The 16,206-nt window shown below is 38.3% G+C and overlaps 1 protein-coding gene across 9 annotated transcripts in view; it reads right to left on the bottom strand.

The window, feature by feature from the left end:
* Nucleotides 1-16,206, bottom strand: part of AFF3 (ALF transcription elongation factor 3) — a 309,887-nt gene that overhangs the window by 245,022 nt on the left and 48,659 nt on the right. For 7 of the 9 annotated variants that reach the window (XM_072994485.2, XM_072994483.2, XM_078390317.1 and 4 more), the window contains exon 3: nt 12,460-13,239. In XM_072994485.2, coding sequence (XP_072850586.2) covers nt 12,460-13,239 — 780 coding nt within the window. The remainder of the gene's footprint in view (nt 1-12,459; nt 13,240-16,206) is intronic. The other 2 variants (XM_078390314.1, XM_078390316.1) reach the window with 1 other exon arrangement.

Here is a 16,206-nt window from a genome sequence, read left to right as displayed (position 1 = left end):
TCCGTGTATAAGACGTCCCCATGTATAAAACCCTCCCTTTTCTAACCCAAAATTAAGAAATCTAAGTGGGCTTAGCAAGTGTAGGGGGAAAGCGATCAAAGCCATGCAGGATCACTTTGATCCCTGCTTTCCCCTCCACTTGTTTTTTCTCTCCTCAGCGTACTTCCATGTATAAGATGAACCTCAATTTTTAGTATAAAGATTTTAGACAAAAGTATAGTCTTCTACATGGAAAAAAATATGGTATTTTGTGTTTCAAAACTTATTGGACAACATACATAGAAATTTAGTATAGGTGTCTATTTCAAATTTCCTCACTCCTGAAAAAGTAAACTCATATTTTTGCAGGTCCTCAGTGGGACAGACTGAATTAGCCACCACAAATGCTATACTACTAATTCACCTTCTTTTCCCCTGCAATTCATTGATGCAGTTGTCTTATTTTCAGGAGTTTATTTTTCATATTGATCTGTTTCCTTCATAGGAAACAGCTTCTTCTGTCACCTCCCCATTAAAGACAAGGTTAAACTATCATAAAGATGTTCAAGATGATTTGGGGGATATTGTTCAATCTGAACATAGATAGAAACACTGAAATCACCACTCAGCCCTCTTTATTGTGTCCATAGATATGTAGAGATTGCAGAGGGTTAACATTTGTTTCTCATGAACTTCTGGACTTGCTGCTCTGCCATAAACAAATGTTCCATAAGCCTCTGGCTGTTGTTTATTAAAAGGGCTTTCTTATGTAACTCGAAAACCTCAAAACTTAACTGTTTTGTCCAAGTGTTGAAAATATATTCCAGTAAATAGTTGCATTACTAATTTTGTTACTGTTGATTTCTTTTTGAGGGGCAAAAGCCATCTTAAAAAGAAATAATATGGTCTAAAATGTGAGGGAGTATACACATGGGGGGGGTATACAATGTGTCCACAGATACATGGACATGTATATATTACATAGAGAAAGAAAATGTAACAGTCGTTATTATGTTCCTTTGCAAGAGAATGTCATTATGCCATCATTATTGCCCAATATAACATGTAACATTGTTACTAGTAATATGTTCCTTTCCAGGTCTGTTTGCTAATGTACCACTTCTTACAGAAACTTCGGAGCAGTAATTTTTATTGCTCTAAGAAGCAAATACTCAAAGAGATGGTATCTCCCAAGCTATCTCCACATCCTAGAGAATGAATGGCAAGGGCTTCAACAGGAGCCCTATGCATGCCAACATCAAGGTTCCCTGTGGTTCTCAGGAATTCCTCAGATTCTATCAGACTCCAAGATAAATCATAATGCTGGAAGAAACTTTCACCACCCTTAACCAGGACATACTGCCTCTAGGAAAGAGGCTTTATGGAGAAATCCCCACTTCCATATCACCTCTATGTTGTGAAGAGTGGCATGTGTTGAGCCAAACCCATGGAGTTCGTAATGTCTTGAGCTATAACAAATTGTCACACACAAGTTCATAACTGAGCATTCCTCTGAAAAGCAGATTTCTGTAATGGGGGATATTGTTCAGATATTCAGATGATAAATTTCTCATGTTTCTGTACTTACAGGTGATGAAGGCTAACCTATAAACTTCAGGCAGCTGCATTTGTGTATACTGTATCATCTATTTACAGCCATGCTAGTTATTAGAAAACCGAGACAGGCACCTCTAGATAAAAAATCAGCATGCCTGTAAGTGAAGCTATAGCTATCTGTCTCATCCTGCAAAGGCACAATACCAATGGAAGTAATTAGTTCTACCACATCATTAGTGCCATCCTGTAGACTAAATAATGTAGTAAGGCATAATTACCTGCAACTGGTTAATGTCAAGACTTTAATGAGAACTAGTTGGCAAAGAATTGTACTGCCTGTGCATATAATTATTGTTAGAGACATCTGTCCCTGGAGTTATCCAAGACAGTCATTTGCAATGTGGGCTTGTGAGATTCTAAGGCACTTTTGTACTACAGAGGATAAATTTATAGTAGCATAGAAGAAAGCATAATAATCAGCTTGATGTGTGGAAAGGATTGCTCAAAGATTCATAATAACAGTTGCTTAAACTTTATTTTTCAGAACTGTTATTAAGCAGATGCCCTATTTCATTTTTTTTTCTGCAGAGTTGACCTCATCTTTTTAAAAGCACTATGACATTTTGTAGATTGATCTCATAAATCAGATAGGAAAAGGCCTTTACTCTGAATTCCCATTTCGGAACTAAAATGAAATTTTATTTTAATTGATTTAAAATATTTGCACCTCGCCTTTCTCCTTAAAAAGGACTCATGGTGGTTTACATCATTTAAAGCCAACATTTAATACTAAAAGCAGTAAGTCTACAAATACTTAAAAGGATCAAGCAAATACTACGCTAAAAGATGGCAGACAAAACAACACCAAAAACACATTCAAGACAGTAAGGCATCACCATCTATTTAAAACTCCACTTAGGCAGGCATTCATTAAGAGAATGCTTGCCTGAAAAGACAGGTCTTGGCTTGTTTCCAAAAAGACAACAAATGTGGGACCGGTCATCAGTTCCAAAGTCTGGGAGCAGCAATAAAGAAGGCCCTCTTCCATGTCCCCACCAAATGCACCTGTGAAGGTAGTGGGGCCAGATTGGCTGTCAGTAGAGCTGCTGTAAGGGGGGAGTTATGTGATCCCTGTGACCAGCCCCATTAAGCAACCTGGATGCTGCATTTTGGATCCACTGAAGTTTCCAAATTCCTTCCAGAAGCAGCCTCATGTGGAATGAATTACAGTAATCCAGCTGGGATGTAACTAAGGGATGCGTCACTGTGGCCAGATCAGATCTCTACAGAAATGAAGACAGCTGGTGCACAAGTTTTAATGATGCAAAGGAAGTCCTTGTCTCACCCTGCTTTAACAAGGTCATCCTCACGTGTTAATCAGTCAAACATTACAGTCCATCCTCTAACCAAAAAGCTTAAGATCAGAACCTTTGCTACAAAAGAAGCAAATCAAAACGATGTCTTCAGCTACTACTACTTCAAAACCAGGGCAAATCTTTAATATTGGGAAGTCCACCATACAAATATTTAAAGCATTTGAAGACTCCAACTGTTTTGGTTGGAGTTTTATTTATAACCTTGCATGCTGTCTTTAGTTTTAATGACAGGGAGGGACTTTTCTGGGTTGGGGTTATTGTCTATCTATCCATCCAGCATTAAGCACTTATTCTTTCCAGCTTTTAAAATTCAAAGAGAGTTCAACAGTTGGCCCTTTATGTCTATTGTGTGTCATAAGATGGCTGAAATGTCCATAGGAAAGTAGAGTACGAAATTCCTTTTCCAGATAATGCTGGTGAAGCACAGTGGTTATAAAATGTTGTTTATGTGTATTCTGTGCCATCAAGTTGGAATTGACTTAAATAGGGTTTCAAGGTAAGTCAGATATTTAAGTCATGGTTTTACCAGTTCCACTCCCCACCCCCACCCCCACTGAATTTCCATGACTAAGTGGGGATTTGAAGCCTGGTCTCCAGAGTCTAGTCTGTCACTCTATCTTCTACACCACACCGGGATCCATAAAGTGTTATAAGAAAGCTAAAAACATACACAAAATATTCACATTTTTATCTCAGCCACAAACTTAACAGGTGATTGTAAGAAAACTGAGCAGAAACATTACAAAAGGCTGATCTACCTTACACGGTTGTTGTAAAGATCCTTTGGTTCATTGTAGGTTAAGCACTTGGAAAACCCAAAGAGCTCTGTATAAATGCTATGTGTCGTTCTTGATTCATTTTTATATTTTTACTTTGCATTTTAAAAATCTGAAACCTACCTATGCTTAACATAATTTTAAATTCTAGTCTAATCATATATTGGCTCAAATAAAACATCTGTGCACTCTGGTTTGTTTCAACTGAAGAAATATTACTCAGGTTAGCAACAAAAAGCTGGAAAAATGTGTTGGTATAAAGATAAGCACTTTATTTAATATCCAATTAAACGTGGTCACCAGAGACCCACAGCTTGCAAAACTTTATCAGAGAGAAGATTAATCTATTTCAGTCTTAACACAAAGTGTCATGAAATGAACTCATGAATTTAGATAGGAATCCACTTATTATAAAAATACATTTTCATACTGAATCAGAACAGTCTAAACTGCTGACTGTATTTATACTTGGTTCAATCAGATTTTACACTGTGCAGCTGCCATCAATTTCAGGACAGTTATCAAACAACAATTACGAACAAACTAGAAAAATCTCCTGTGTATGTTTTTCCAGTGCCACAATTGCCATTCAGCAACATATACAGTATAGCTGATTCACTGAGAATGGCTTAGCAGCTTTTTTCATGTTGACTTCAGATGTAAAAGCAAGGCCCACCTAGAAGCAGAATGATATCTCAAAGAGCTTTAAAATTTATTTCAAGAAATTTAATTGCAATGTGATTTGTGTACATATTAACATGTTATACAAACAAGGTGACAGTCATTACCTTGCATGATTTACTGTCCATTTTTAAAAATCTGAAACCTAACTATCTGAAATAATCAAAGCAAAAAAGCTTTGGCATTTAGTAGGCATGGACCTTCTGCGTATGAGTTTTTTATAGCTCAGTGCTTGAATCACCATGGAGAGGTGGAACTTCCTCACCACTCTGCTTGCCTACCTTAGTTCAAACATTGAAGAGTCTGAAGGCAACAGTAACATTTATATCCTCATACATGTTTATATACTCATATATCCAAAATGAGTTCTCCATGTTCATCTTTGTTTGTTTGCTTGTTTGTTTTCTCCCTCTAAATACTACACACCATTCCTCTTCTTTCAAAACAGGATGTCCTGCATGTGGATATAGGGGATGGAAATACTGGGAAACTACAGGGCATGGTTTTGCAGATAATCAAAGGAAATCCACCCACCCCCGCTATTCAGAAAAAATATTTTTAAACATACAGGTGCATGAAGGCACTGCTTCGAGTGTAACCTGTCTCATATTCATACTGCTGTGATGCTTCTACTAAGGACAGGGAGCGAGCAGAGGCTGAAGGAGTTTCACCAAGTGATTTAGGGACAACAATCACTAAGTGAATTAGGGTAACAGTCACTTAACAAAAACTGAGAGAAACAAAGATATCCAACCCCATATGACACTCTTATCTATCATATTTACTCCCCTACCCTGTGGTTAATACAATGTTATTACACTTTTTCTAACACTTGTTAAGACCTCTTGTTAACTGACTGTAAAGAACTGCCAGAAAATAGAACTTTCTCAGAAGCTTTGCACTGAACTGCAGATGGCAAGACTTCTCTGTGGTTGTGGTTCTAAAGAACGGAAGTGGGGGAGGGTAAGAGCTCCCTTTGCTGGGTAGCAACTATATTGTATGCTGCTGGGTGCTCTTAGGACACCAGCTCAACAAAAATTCTGGGAAATGGAAGAGTTTGCTTGGCAACAAAGAAACCTTAAAGAATAAAAGAAGAGGAGAACCAGAACTTTAAAGGAAGAGGGGAGGGCAGAAGCTATTGATGATGAACACTTTTAACTGTCTCTGAATCTGACATACATTCTCATAACTTCCTTTGTTCTGGATTATTTTTTTCAATCTCAGTTAGGGAACTGTTCAGGAACCAGCTCACTGTGTGACAGGCCCTCTCCTGTGTCCCCATCAAATGCACCTGTGATAGTGGTGGGACTGAGAGGAAAACTTCACCTAGTGATCTTAACAACCAAGCAGGCTCATAACGGGAGGTGCAATCTTTGAGATAGCTTGGACTCAATCCATTTAGGACTTCATAGGTTAGGACCAGCACTTTGAATTGTGACTGGAAATGGACTGGCAGCCAGTGGTTACAGTGCTGTAACAGAGAGGATATGTGATTATCCCAAGTCACCAATCTGGTTGGCGCATTTTGAAGTGTCTGGACACTTTCCAGGGATTACCCCATGTAGAACACATTATAATAATCCAGCCAGGATGTAACTAAGGCCTATGTCACTGTGGCCAGGTCAGACCTCTCCCCCAAAAGGCACAACTGTTTAAATTGTGCAAATGCACTCCTGGCCACTGCCAAAAACCTGAGCATCCAAGCTCAGGGACAAATCACGGAGCACCTCCAAGCTGTGTGCCTGTGTTTTCAGAGGGAGTGTAACCCTGCCCAGCAGAGGCTGCATCCCTATTCCCTGAACTGCCTTTCAACTGACCTGTTGCACCTCTGTCTTGTCTTGATTAAGTTTCAGTTTATTCACCCTCATTGAATCCATTACTGATACCTGATGCTGATCTAGAGTCAAAGCATCTTTCTCAGATTTAGGAGGAAAAGAGAGATAGAATTGGGTATCATTCACATACCGGTGACACCAAACCCCAAAACTCCAGACAATCTCTCTCAGAGGTTTCATATAGATGTTAAATAAAAAAAAAATACAAAACGGAATCCTAAGGCATTGCACAAGCCGACAGCCAGGAATCACCCAGCATCATCTTCTGGGTTCTTTTCAACAGGAAGGATGGGAGCCACTGTAAAACAAGGCCTCCATCCCAACTCAGAGAGACAGGCCAGAGTGATAACACGTTAATTGTGTTTTAGCATTTAATATAACATGTAGTTTGGTTTCTACCTTTGTTGTTTTAATTGGGCAGGATTACACCCTGAAAGTTAACACTGTTATTTAAGAATTAACTGGATGGAGATTAGTGTGCCAAGTGGATTACCATGTTGCTCATTTAAGTATAGGACTGCACACCGTTCCAGATGATGGAGTAAAAAAAAAAAGATCCATAAAATTAATAACATACAGTTTGCATTCTGGAATACAAACAAGTACTGAGTGACAAACTGAATAATAAATAAGGTCCACATTTTTCTGGCTGGATAGCTCAGCAAGTTTGGTACCTGGCTCAGGAGCCTGGGGCTGGCAGTTGGATTCCTGGCTGTGCCTCCTGGAGAAGACTCAGACTATGGAGCCTTGGGTGCACAGCACAATCCCAAAGCACCCTCAGAAGAACGGAATGATAAACCACTTCAGAGTACTGTGTACCTATAAAAACCTGGAAAGGGTCACTATAAGTAAATTATTATCACTCGTTGCATTCAATTTCTCCTGATTTCACTATCTACAATCCATGTCCAACCAGTATCCTTTATATATACCTGAAACTTTGGGTAGCCATGACCTTGAAAACAACGGCAGGCGATTTGTGAATGACTATTACAGATCACAGTATAATAAGTAAAACAGAAGTTAAGGTGCCCAAGGATTCCTTGTTGTTGTACACTTTTTTAAAGCCATTGCCCAAGAATCTTCCAGTGGCTAATTTTGTAAGAACCCACTGCTAAAACAATTCAGCCAAAAATCAGAGATCAATGACAAATACCGGAACAGGTCACTAATGTCTAGAAGTCTTAAATGGTGATTCCTCTAGCAGAAGAGAGAGGGGACAAATACATTAATGAACTCAATAGCACTGGTACGTAAATCTCGCTACCTTAGATGCAAAATACCTCTTTGAGATGATGCCCTCTTACACTCAAAGCACACAGCTTACAGAAAAACACACCCCTCGACAAAAAAGAATTATTGTAATTTGAGAGGGAACAGTTGAACTCTCCGTTTCATGAATTTTCATCAATTTCATAACTTCAGTTTTAGGACCAACTTAAATATTAAAGCAGCAGACTAATGGGCAGCAGTTGTGTCAGCACCACATTCATACAAAATGAGAATGTGGCAACCATTTAATAATAGAGCATGGCAGGGTAGGTGTCTTTCTCATTTATAAAGACATTTAAGAGCCTCGTGGCACAGTGGTTAAACCACTGTACTGCAGCCAGAACTGTGCTCACGACCAGGGGTTCAATCCCAGGTAGCTGGCTCAAGGTTGACTCAGCCTTCTATCCTTCCGAGGTCGGTAAAATGAGTACCCAGTTTGGTGGGGGTGGGCAATGTGTAGCCTGCATAATTAACTTGTAAAACACGCAGAGAGTGCTTGAAGCACTATGGGGCGGTATATAAGCAGCACGCTTTGCTTTTTTTTTCTTTTCTTTTTGCTTTATATCTTCTTGAATGCAACAAGGTTCCAAGGCTATTTGGAAATAGTCAAAAATGGCAGAAATTTTATTTTGGAGGAAAACACAAGAAGCCAGACAGCTCAAGTCTCCTCTTGACTGCACTTTAAATAAATGTCCCCCCATGATTCAGCATGATCACAGTTAGTTTGCAAAGCCATAACTTCTGGTTTGATCCTTGCCTCAATTACTATCCTACTTTCTTTTATGTTGCAACGACTGCATATATATATATAAGAACCTCTTGTTCCATATATTTTACAATTTCTCTAATGTACTGAATAGGCCAGTTAAATTATGTCCACAGATACACCATAATTTCTAATATACAATTGCCGTGAAATTATCAGTGCAGATTTATATACTGAGGGTCATGCAGTGAGCTGGTTTCTGAACAGTTGCTTAATTGAGAGAGACAAAAAGTAATCAAGAACTCAGGAAAGGTCAGCATTTTTATGGGATACTCCAAAGATATGTCTTGACATTAACAGGTTCACATAATATGGCACCTCAGATAAATGTCTAGACTCAGCAGCAGCCTTTTGCTACTGCAAATGATTTTCTCCAAATAGAAAGCAACAAACAATGAAAAGAGGAGCGTATGTATTCTGCACCTTTCAAATAATGATTTGTGAAAAAAGCAATTCCCAATGTGTTACCACTTACATTACAATATGAAATCATTTATGGGACAGAGAGAGAGAGAGAGAGAGAGAATTCAAAGCTACTACTTGTCCCAATATCACTCAACCTGCACAGCCACACCTCCACCTGGACCCTGCTAGAGCTCTAAGCAAAGTCACCTAAGTATGCTACTACTGATCAGGATGATGATCATGACGATGATGATAATGATGATAATGATACATAGTCAACATGTAGGTTCCTGATCAAAGGCTAGCAAAAGAACGGAAGACCTCTTGAGGTTGTTGGGAAATAGAGATGAGTGGTATTTTAACATTTGCCAGACCCAAGGGTGGCTGTTCTTTTGATCCGCTTCTCTTTGTCTTGTTCCTTAATCCATCTACTGAGGTTTTATGGGGAACTTTGGCAGTTACTCCTACCATTTAGCACATGATCAGTGGTGAAAGAGGACAGCCACACACGACATAGGAATGAATATGATTACTACTCTGTTATTAGTGGCTAACTGAGATTCATCCAGATGAAATATCAGGTTGCTGTTGCCTGAACTCAAGAGAAAAATATGGATTTTTTTTTCAGATTAACTAATACACCTGGAACTCTATTCAGGATGCATTTTCTCCTGCTCTCTTCAGCCTCCACATCCTCACCACCTCTGAGGCCCATTTTTTTTCTGCCAGTCATGTATGGGAACACTGAAGGAGGGAGAACGAGGAAGGAACCAGGGATTGGGACTGTTACAGTGGGTGTAGAAGAGGCAAGTTGCTTTGAATCCCTGCTGGCTGCCTGAGTGCTTTTGGAATGCAGCTGAGTCTTTGGGGAAAAGGCCACCCCTTCCTATAATGTCTCAGCCCCAAAGACTCTAAGCAAACAGGCAATCATACAGCAGTTGCACTACAAAGACATCTCATTGCCTTGGTTGCTGCCACCTCCAGCATCCTCCTCATCTTCTTTCTCCCCTGAACTGCACTGCCTGAAATTACTCCCTTACTCTGGCTCATGGCCAGGGTGACTTTGTATATATCTAAAGTTTCTAATTTACACCATTTCCAATACAACTCCCTCCATCTCCCTCATGTCATATCCCATGCCATTCCAAGAGTTCTCCCAATTTTTTCAAGCTTTTGTGAAGATATAAGGGATGTAGCAAAAGTGGAAGGGAACAGCAGAGCTCTTTTTTTGTGACTGGAATTCTGCATAGAGTTGGATGAAAGCCTCTCAGTTTCCTGCCTGGTATGCATTCCAGCAGTGACTACAGTCCCATATATACAAACCCTTCCGTAAATTGCATTTTGGAATATCCTGACAAAATTTTGTCTGAACAGACTAGTCAGCAAACCAAAACAGTTCCATACCTTAAGCTATTTATGCGTGCTGTTTCCATGTTTTAATGCCAAACACTGCTGTAAAATCAACATGGAATTAAATGATCCTGATGTAAGGCATAGGCTGGGACAGCTGGTGCATGTCTTATGAAATTATAAGGGCTATAAAAGGAGGGGCAGGAAAGACCCAAATTGTTAATTTTACTAACACAAATTTTCTTGTTGCCACAAATACCTAAAAGGAATTCATTGATTAAAAAATAAGCTATAAAACATTTCCAAATCAAGCACGCCTCAAAGTGACTGAATTTTCTTGCCAAATCCCATGTTTCTCTGAAAATTAGACAGGGTCTTATATAATTTTTTGCTCCAAAAAACACATTAGGGCTTATTTTCAGGGGATGCTTTATTTTTTTTCATCTACAATCTACATTTATTCAAATACGGTCATGTTATCTTCTTCTGATTGCTGCCCAATGGTGGAGGTCGGGGTTTCACTTAACTAGGGCTTATTTTGGGGGGTAGGGCTTATATTATGAGCATCCTGATAATCATACTAGGTCTTATTTTCAGGTTAGGTCTCATTTTCAGGGAAACAGGGTACACAATGAGGAAGAGAAAATCACACCATTTTATTTAGTGGGGAAAGGCTCATTTACCCAAGTGTAAATGGATGAAAGATGGGAATGAGTATAAGCTAAGACCAGCAGTTCTAAAATTCACTTGTCAATTCTGCACTTCTAAACAAACTCATCAGAGAATAAGACTGAAATCCTATAGACACAAAAATGTCATGAAACTAAGCAACACACATATTTTTTTAATTAGATAGGCATCAAATGGTGCTCTTGACTGCAGTCATCCAACCACATAACTTGGGAAGAAGCCTTCCTGAACAGAATTAAACTTCATTCCAAAAAAAATCTGCAGGACTGCACTGTAAGATACTGGTACATAAAGATTCCTAGAAGTGAATGTCTGAATCCACACATTGGACCTTGGATTCTTCATTCTAGTCCAAGGAAAACATATCCTAGAAGTCCAAGAGGAAAGAGAATATAGACACCTATGGCAAATAATTTTTGAAGAACCATATAGGCAACAAGTATCTCTCTGTGACCTATTTTATACTTCAGTAATTTTCTCCTCAGTACGTACATCAGACCTTCATTCTAATAATATAATTCATAAGCAGCCTACAATAAAATCCTAGATGTGAAACACCAGCACTTGAGATGAGAGGTATCATTTACACTAAGAAGTACAGTGATTTCTGAAAGGTCCAGAAAGTCGGATATGAATTCTGATTAATATTGATGAAACTGACTCCTAAAAATTAAATACCGGAAGAACACTTGATACCATTATACATAAAGCATAGCTGGGATGTTCTCATTAAAACAATTTTTAAAAATTATTATAAGATTCACTTTATGTCAAGATACTGAGAGCTTTCTAAAGCTGATTAACAATATTAAATGAGGAACTGAACTGCAGGGGAAATCAACCTTTCCTGCATATTTAAAAGTAATGGCCTATAATTTGTATTCAAGTGCCATTTCCCCGTGATTCATTTGTACTGAAGCCAAATTCATGGCCTGTAGATATGAAAGCCTCTAGGGATAAATGGAAGAGGAGCTTGTATCATATTGAAACAACTTGTATTTTAAATCATCCTTTCGGTTGCATCCTTTTGTAAGTCAGATAAGTGTTTCAATATGCTTTTTTTTCCAGCTGTGGATTCCTTCAAACCTGCATATACAAAAGGTGCAGTAAGCTACACAAGCAGGTTTATGAAATAAAGTGGTCTTACAAGGATGCTACAATTCTTTATCAAGCTCTCAAAAAAATCAGAGCCATGTCCAAAGTAAATCATACCACTAACTAAATGCAATATTATTCACAGTGAAAGCAGTTCCCTAAATGAAAGGAACTTGTTGGTCACTGCTTATGCATGTCCCATGGATTTCAATGGTTTACTTATGGTTTACTCACATGAATTTAACTTGCTGTTATTATTGTTTTACTCTTAGAGGAAATAAGTCACTCCAAATTCATTGGCCACCACTGTAAATGAAAGAAAAATCAATTCTCTCTGAAGCAAAATATATCTTAATTTACTTGGAATTGATAATGAAGCCACTAAAAAGCACACAAATGGGTCATCAAAGGAGAGTGGACTTAATGGGGACAATATTTTCATAGAGACTTGACTAGCTAAAACAGTTCAGACAGTATATTAGAAGTAATGCCATATTTCAAGAGTAATTTGGAATTTTGCCTCTCCCCAGCTCATCATGTCATTACACATTTCGTATTTAACAGGCTGAGCTACAGTTCATACATTTAAATGCAGTACAATATTAACCTTAATATTTGGAAAGCAGAATGATAAAAGCACACATGTCAGCAGCACATTGTAATTAGCCAGCACTTACTTCTTCTTGCTTGGAGATACTACATTTTGTCAATTTTGACTTGGTCCTTGTAGAAAGTATCCCTTTATATGAGGTGCAGACCATGCTAGTTTCAGCTGGTGCCTTGAGCCTTGGAGATTCATCAGGAGTTTGATCTTGACCATCCATTGGCCTTACGTAAGCAGTTGGCTTCTGCTGAACTATACTGGGCTTTGAAGCAAGTGAAGGAGGAAAGTTCTGCACACAATGTCCATTGTTATGCATTGGTGGTCTCTCTTGAGCCTGGACTCCAACATCTGCACCACAACTCAGCTTTGGTTGCTGTTGTGTTAGGAGGCTGTCTATCAATGTGGACGATAATGGAACTTGTGTGGCACTGGATGAGGATGGTGATGAGGGGCTGGATGCATAAAGTTTTGTCTTTTCCAGATTGTTGTTTTGAATAGTTTTGAAGTCGTTATTATGTAAATCAGGCAGTCCAGGCCTATGTTTGCTACCTCTTTGCTGGCTCTCCAAACTGAGTCCAGAGTTCTGCCAACCCATTGCAGTGCTCTTGCTCAGCTGTCCAGAAAGTGTCACCGATAAGGAAGATGGTGGACTGCAGATGGAAGCTTGAGGATGTGATTTCGTGTCAGTGACAAAATGTTCCTCAGCTTTGTTCGCAGATGTTTGTGACATGCAGGGCTTTGGAACACCAACAAGGTGGCTTTGATTAGATCTGTCTGTCAATAACTCTTTCATCTCATCATAGTTGCCTAGTGTATTCTGAATACGGCTTGAGAGTTCATCTCCCTTGTTAGTCTGTAAAAGAGGGGGGAAAAGCCATTATATAGCTAATAATGAAATTGAAAAAATAGTATGTTTGAGTAGAATTCCCCTTCCATTTTTTTCCAGCTCTACAGAATGTTTCCTAAAAGGAAAAGAAGAAAAGAAGAAAGATTTTTTTCTTCAATTTTGTCTCTCCATCATTCCACAATATACTTCTTTTCTCCAACCTCTCACTAAGATTTTTACCAGGAACTACCCAGTAAATAGAATCTAAGTGTTCTCTGAGATTAAGTTCTCTCTCTCTCCCAACATACCTCAGGCATTCAAGACATCTCTTGCCCTGAAGTTTAAATAAGCACCTGCAGTAGCAGTGGGTGAGAAATGAGTTAAAGTTTGTTTGTTTTTCATCTGAATTTACAAGGATTCACAGAATTCCAATATGGTTAGAAACCATAATGATTCCTATTTATAGAAGATGAGAAAGTTGAGCTTTCACTCTTAAGACCCAAGCTGGGGAATCAAATAGGTCTGGCAGTGGGTGTTAATCGGGCTGGCCACCTGTGCTGGCTTGCTTCACATTTGTCTATGTATATGAAGTCCCTGTTTCTACTCTCACACAATCTTCCCTCAGTTTTAAGGAAGTTCTGGGAAGGAGATAAAGGAACAATTAAGATAAGGGAATTGTCACTTAACTCTACAGTATTCAGTTCTGCTTCTCTTAAAATAGTGTCAGACTATATGTTCTCACAAATAAGTAGACTGTCTTTCCTGTACACACATCAGACCACCTAGGCTCTTTATTTCTTAATACAGAAGTAGCACTCCATAAAGAAAAACAGCTTTCCTTGTTTTTAATATTAACTTGGTGTCCTATATTATCTTAGAAAGAAATGCACATTGATATCACTGCTCTCAGGGAGCCATAGATTAACGGGTGGTGTTTTTTGTTTTTTTGTTTTTGTTTTGTTTTTACTGGGGAGTAGAATAACTAATAGAACTGTACTCGCTTGCAATGAATGTGTCTGTCTTTAGGCTAGCTCTGGATAGTGCTCTTTAGGCTAGCTCTAGATAGTGCTGGCTAAGTGTGAGCAATGGAAATATCTTACATGAGAGTCCCTGACTCAGTTGTCTGATTGGACTGTATTATTCTCTATAAACTGAAAGAAACCGCCCACTTTTACTGTACCACCAGTGACAGAAGAAAACATCAGGGTGGACAGAGACCTGGTTGAGAATTATAAACTCACTTCTGGCTCAAGGAATAATTATGAGGGAAAGCCTGCAACCTTCCTACACATTTTCTAGCTCATCAAAGAAGAGACTTGGGTGCAGTGTATGAGCCAGCAAAGAAATGGAAACCCAAGGGACTACAAGGCTAATGTAATTTTGGCTTTTGCATTGCACACTGATGTTTATATAAAAACTGCAAAAAAAAAAAAAAAAGACAGAACACTTTTGAAATCTATATTAGTAAAGAAAAATTACTGTAAAATGAAGGAAAAAGACTAAGGACAGTTCAGAATATGATTGAATATAGGACCATACATAGCTTCCCAATTGTATCTATTATTAACATGGCAAAAAAAAGAGGTAAAAACCACTAATATGTGTACAGGATTGACTTCTTTTAAAAGCACTTTATTTTTCTTCTCAGAATTACATTTTGTAACTTTTCATGCGCTTTGAAAGATAAGCATCTAAAACTCAATTAGCTTTCAATATTAATACATGCGTTGTGAGGCCAGATCATTACAACAGACTACAAAAAAGTATATCCTACAGCCTGTATCTAATGACCAATTAAAGTGGGACATACAAAATTATTAATATTGTTAGCTTTTATTGGATCAAATTGTTATGGTGCGGGCATGCACTCTGGGGGAGATGGCTGTATAATTCGGAATTACTAACCAGTAAACAGTTTGAAGAAAACAGAATAATTACTAGAGGGTGATACAGTGTTATTAGCTAGATTCTTTGGATAAATTAACTTGTTCAGTGTGTCAGGTCAAGGATTCTGAACCCCAAGAGCCCTACAGAACTCTATAGACCTATAGGGAAAAGTCAGAATCCTGTGTTTGTCACAGCTTGCATTTATTTTTTAAAAAAAAGGGGGGGGGGCTAATTCCAGAATGAAACCAGACAATCATTTCCAACCATATCAAAACTAATCCAGGTATCAAGGTTTAAGTCTTTTCACTTATGCAAAGATTCCAGGCAACATCAGCATATCTAATTCTGCAAACTTTACTTCTTCATCGCTTCTATATTACATATGCACAAAAATATCCAGTTTTGAAAACATCCAGAAGTCTTACAGCTATAAAAAAAACTGTTGGCGTAAATGCTTAAAAATACTGTATAGGAAAACTAAACTGAAGTTGTATCAAATTCTTGAGTCAGAATTCAATCCAAAATACATTAAGAGTATAATTTAAGAGTAAAAAAGAACAATGAAAATGTTTCAATTACATTCTAAAAACACGGGAGTGTGTAGCCATAAAAGGCACAATCAAAAAGCATGGGATACATACTGTACCGTATTTTTCTGTGTATAAGACATCCCAAAATTCAAAATTTCTTTCTTTGCAAGAAAGTGGAGGGGGAAGGCAGGGATCAAAGCGCTTTGATTCCTGCTTCCCCTCTCCACTTTTTGCGAGGGGAAACCAGCTTTTTGCAAAGAAAGTAGATGGGGAAAGAACTTTCCTCGCAAGTAGGTGGAGGGAGAAAATGATTCCTGCTTTCCCCCTCCACTTTCTTGCAAGGAAAATGCTTTCCCCCTTCACTTTCTTTGCAAAAAGTGGAAGGGGAAAGCAGGGATCAAAGCGCTCTGATCCCTCCCCCCTCCTTAGTACTGTGTATAATATGACCCTCAATTTTTTCTCTAATTATTTTCGGAAAAATGTCATTTTATACACAGAAAAATATGGTATCTAAATATATAAAAGTTGTTGAAATAAAAAACTTATGAAAATAAAATATATTGCTTGGTTTCTTAGT

This window comes from Pogona vitticeps, chromosome 3, assembly GCF_051106095.1.
Source record: "Pogona vitticeps strain Pit_001003342236 chromosome 3, PviZW2.1, whole genome shotgun sequence".
Classification (NCBI taxonomy): domain Eukaryota; kingdom Metazoa; phylum Chordata; class Lepidosauria; order Squamata; family Agamidae; genus Pogona; species Pogona vitticeps.
This window is presented reverse-complemented; position numbering and strand designations above follow the sequence as displayed.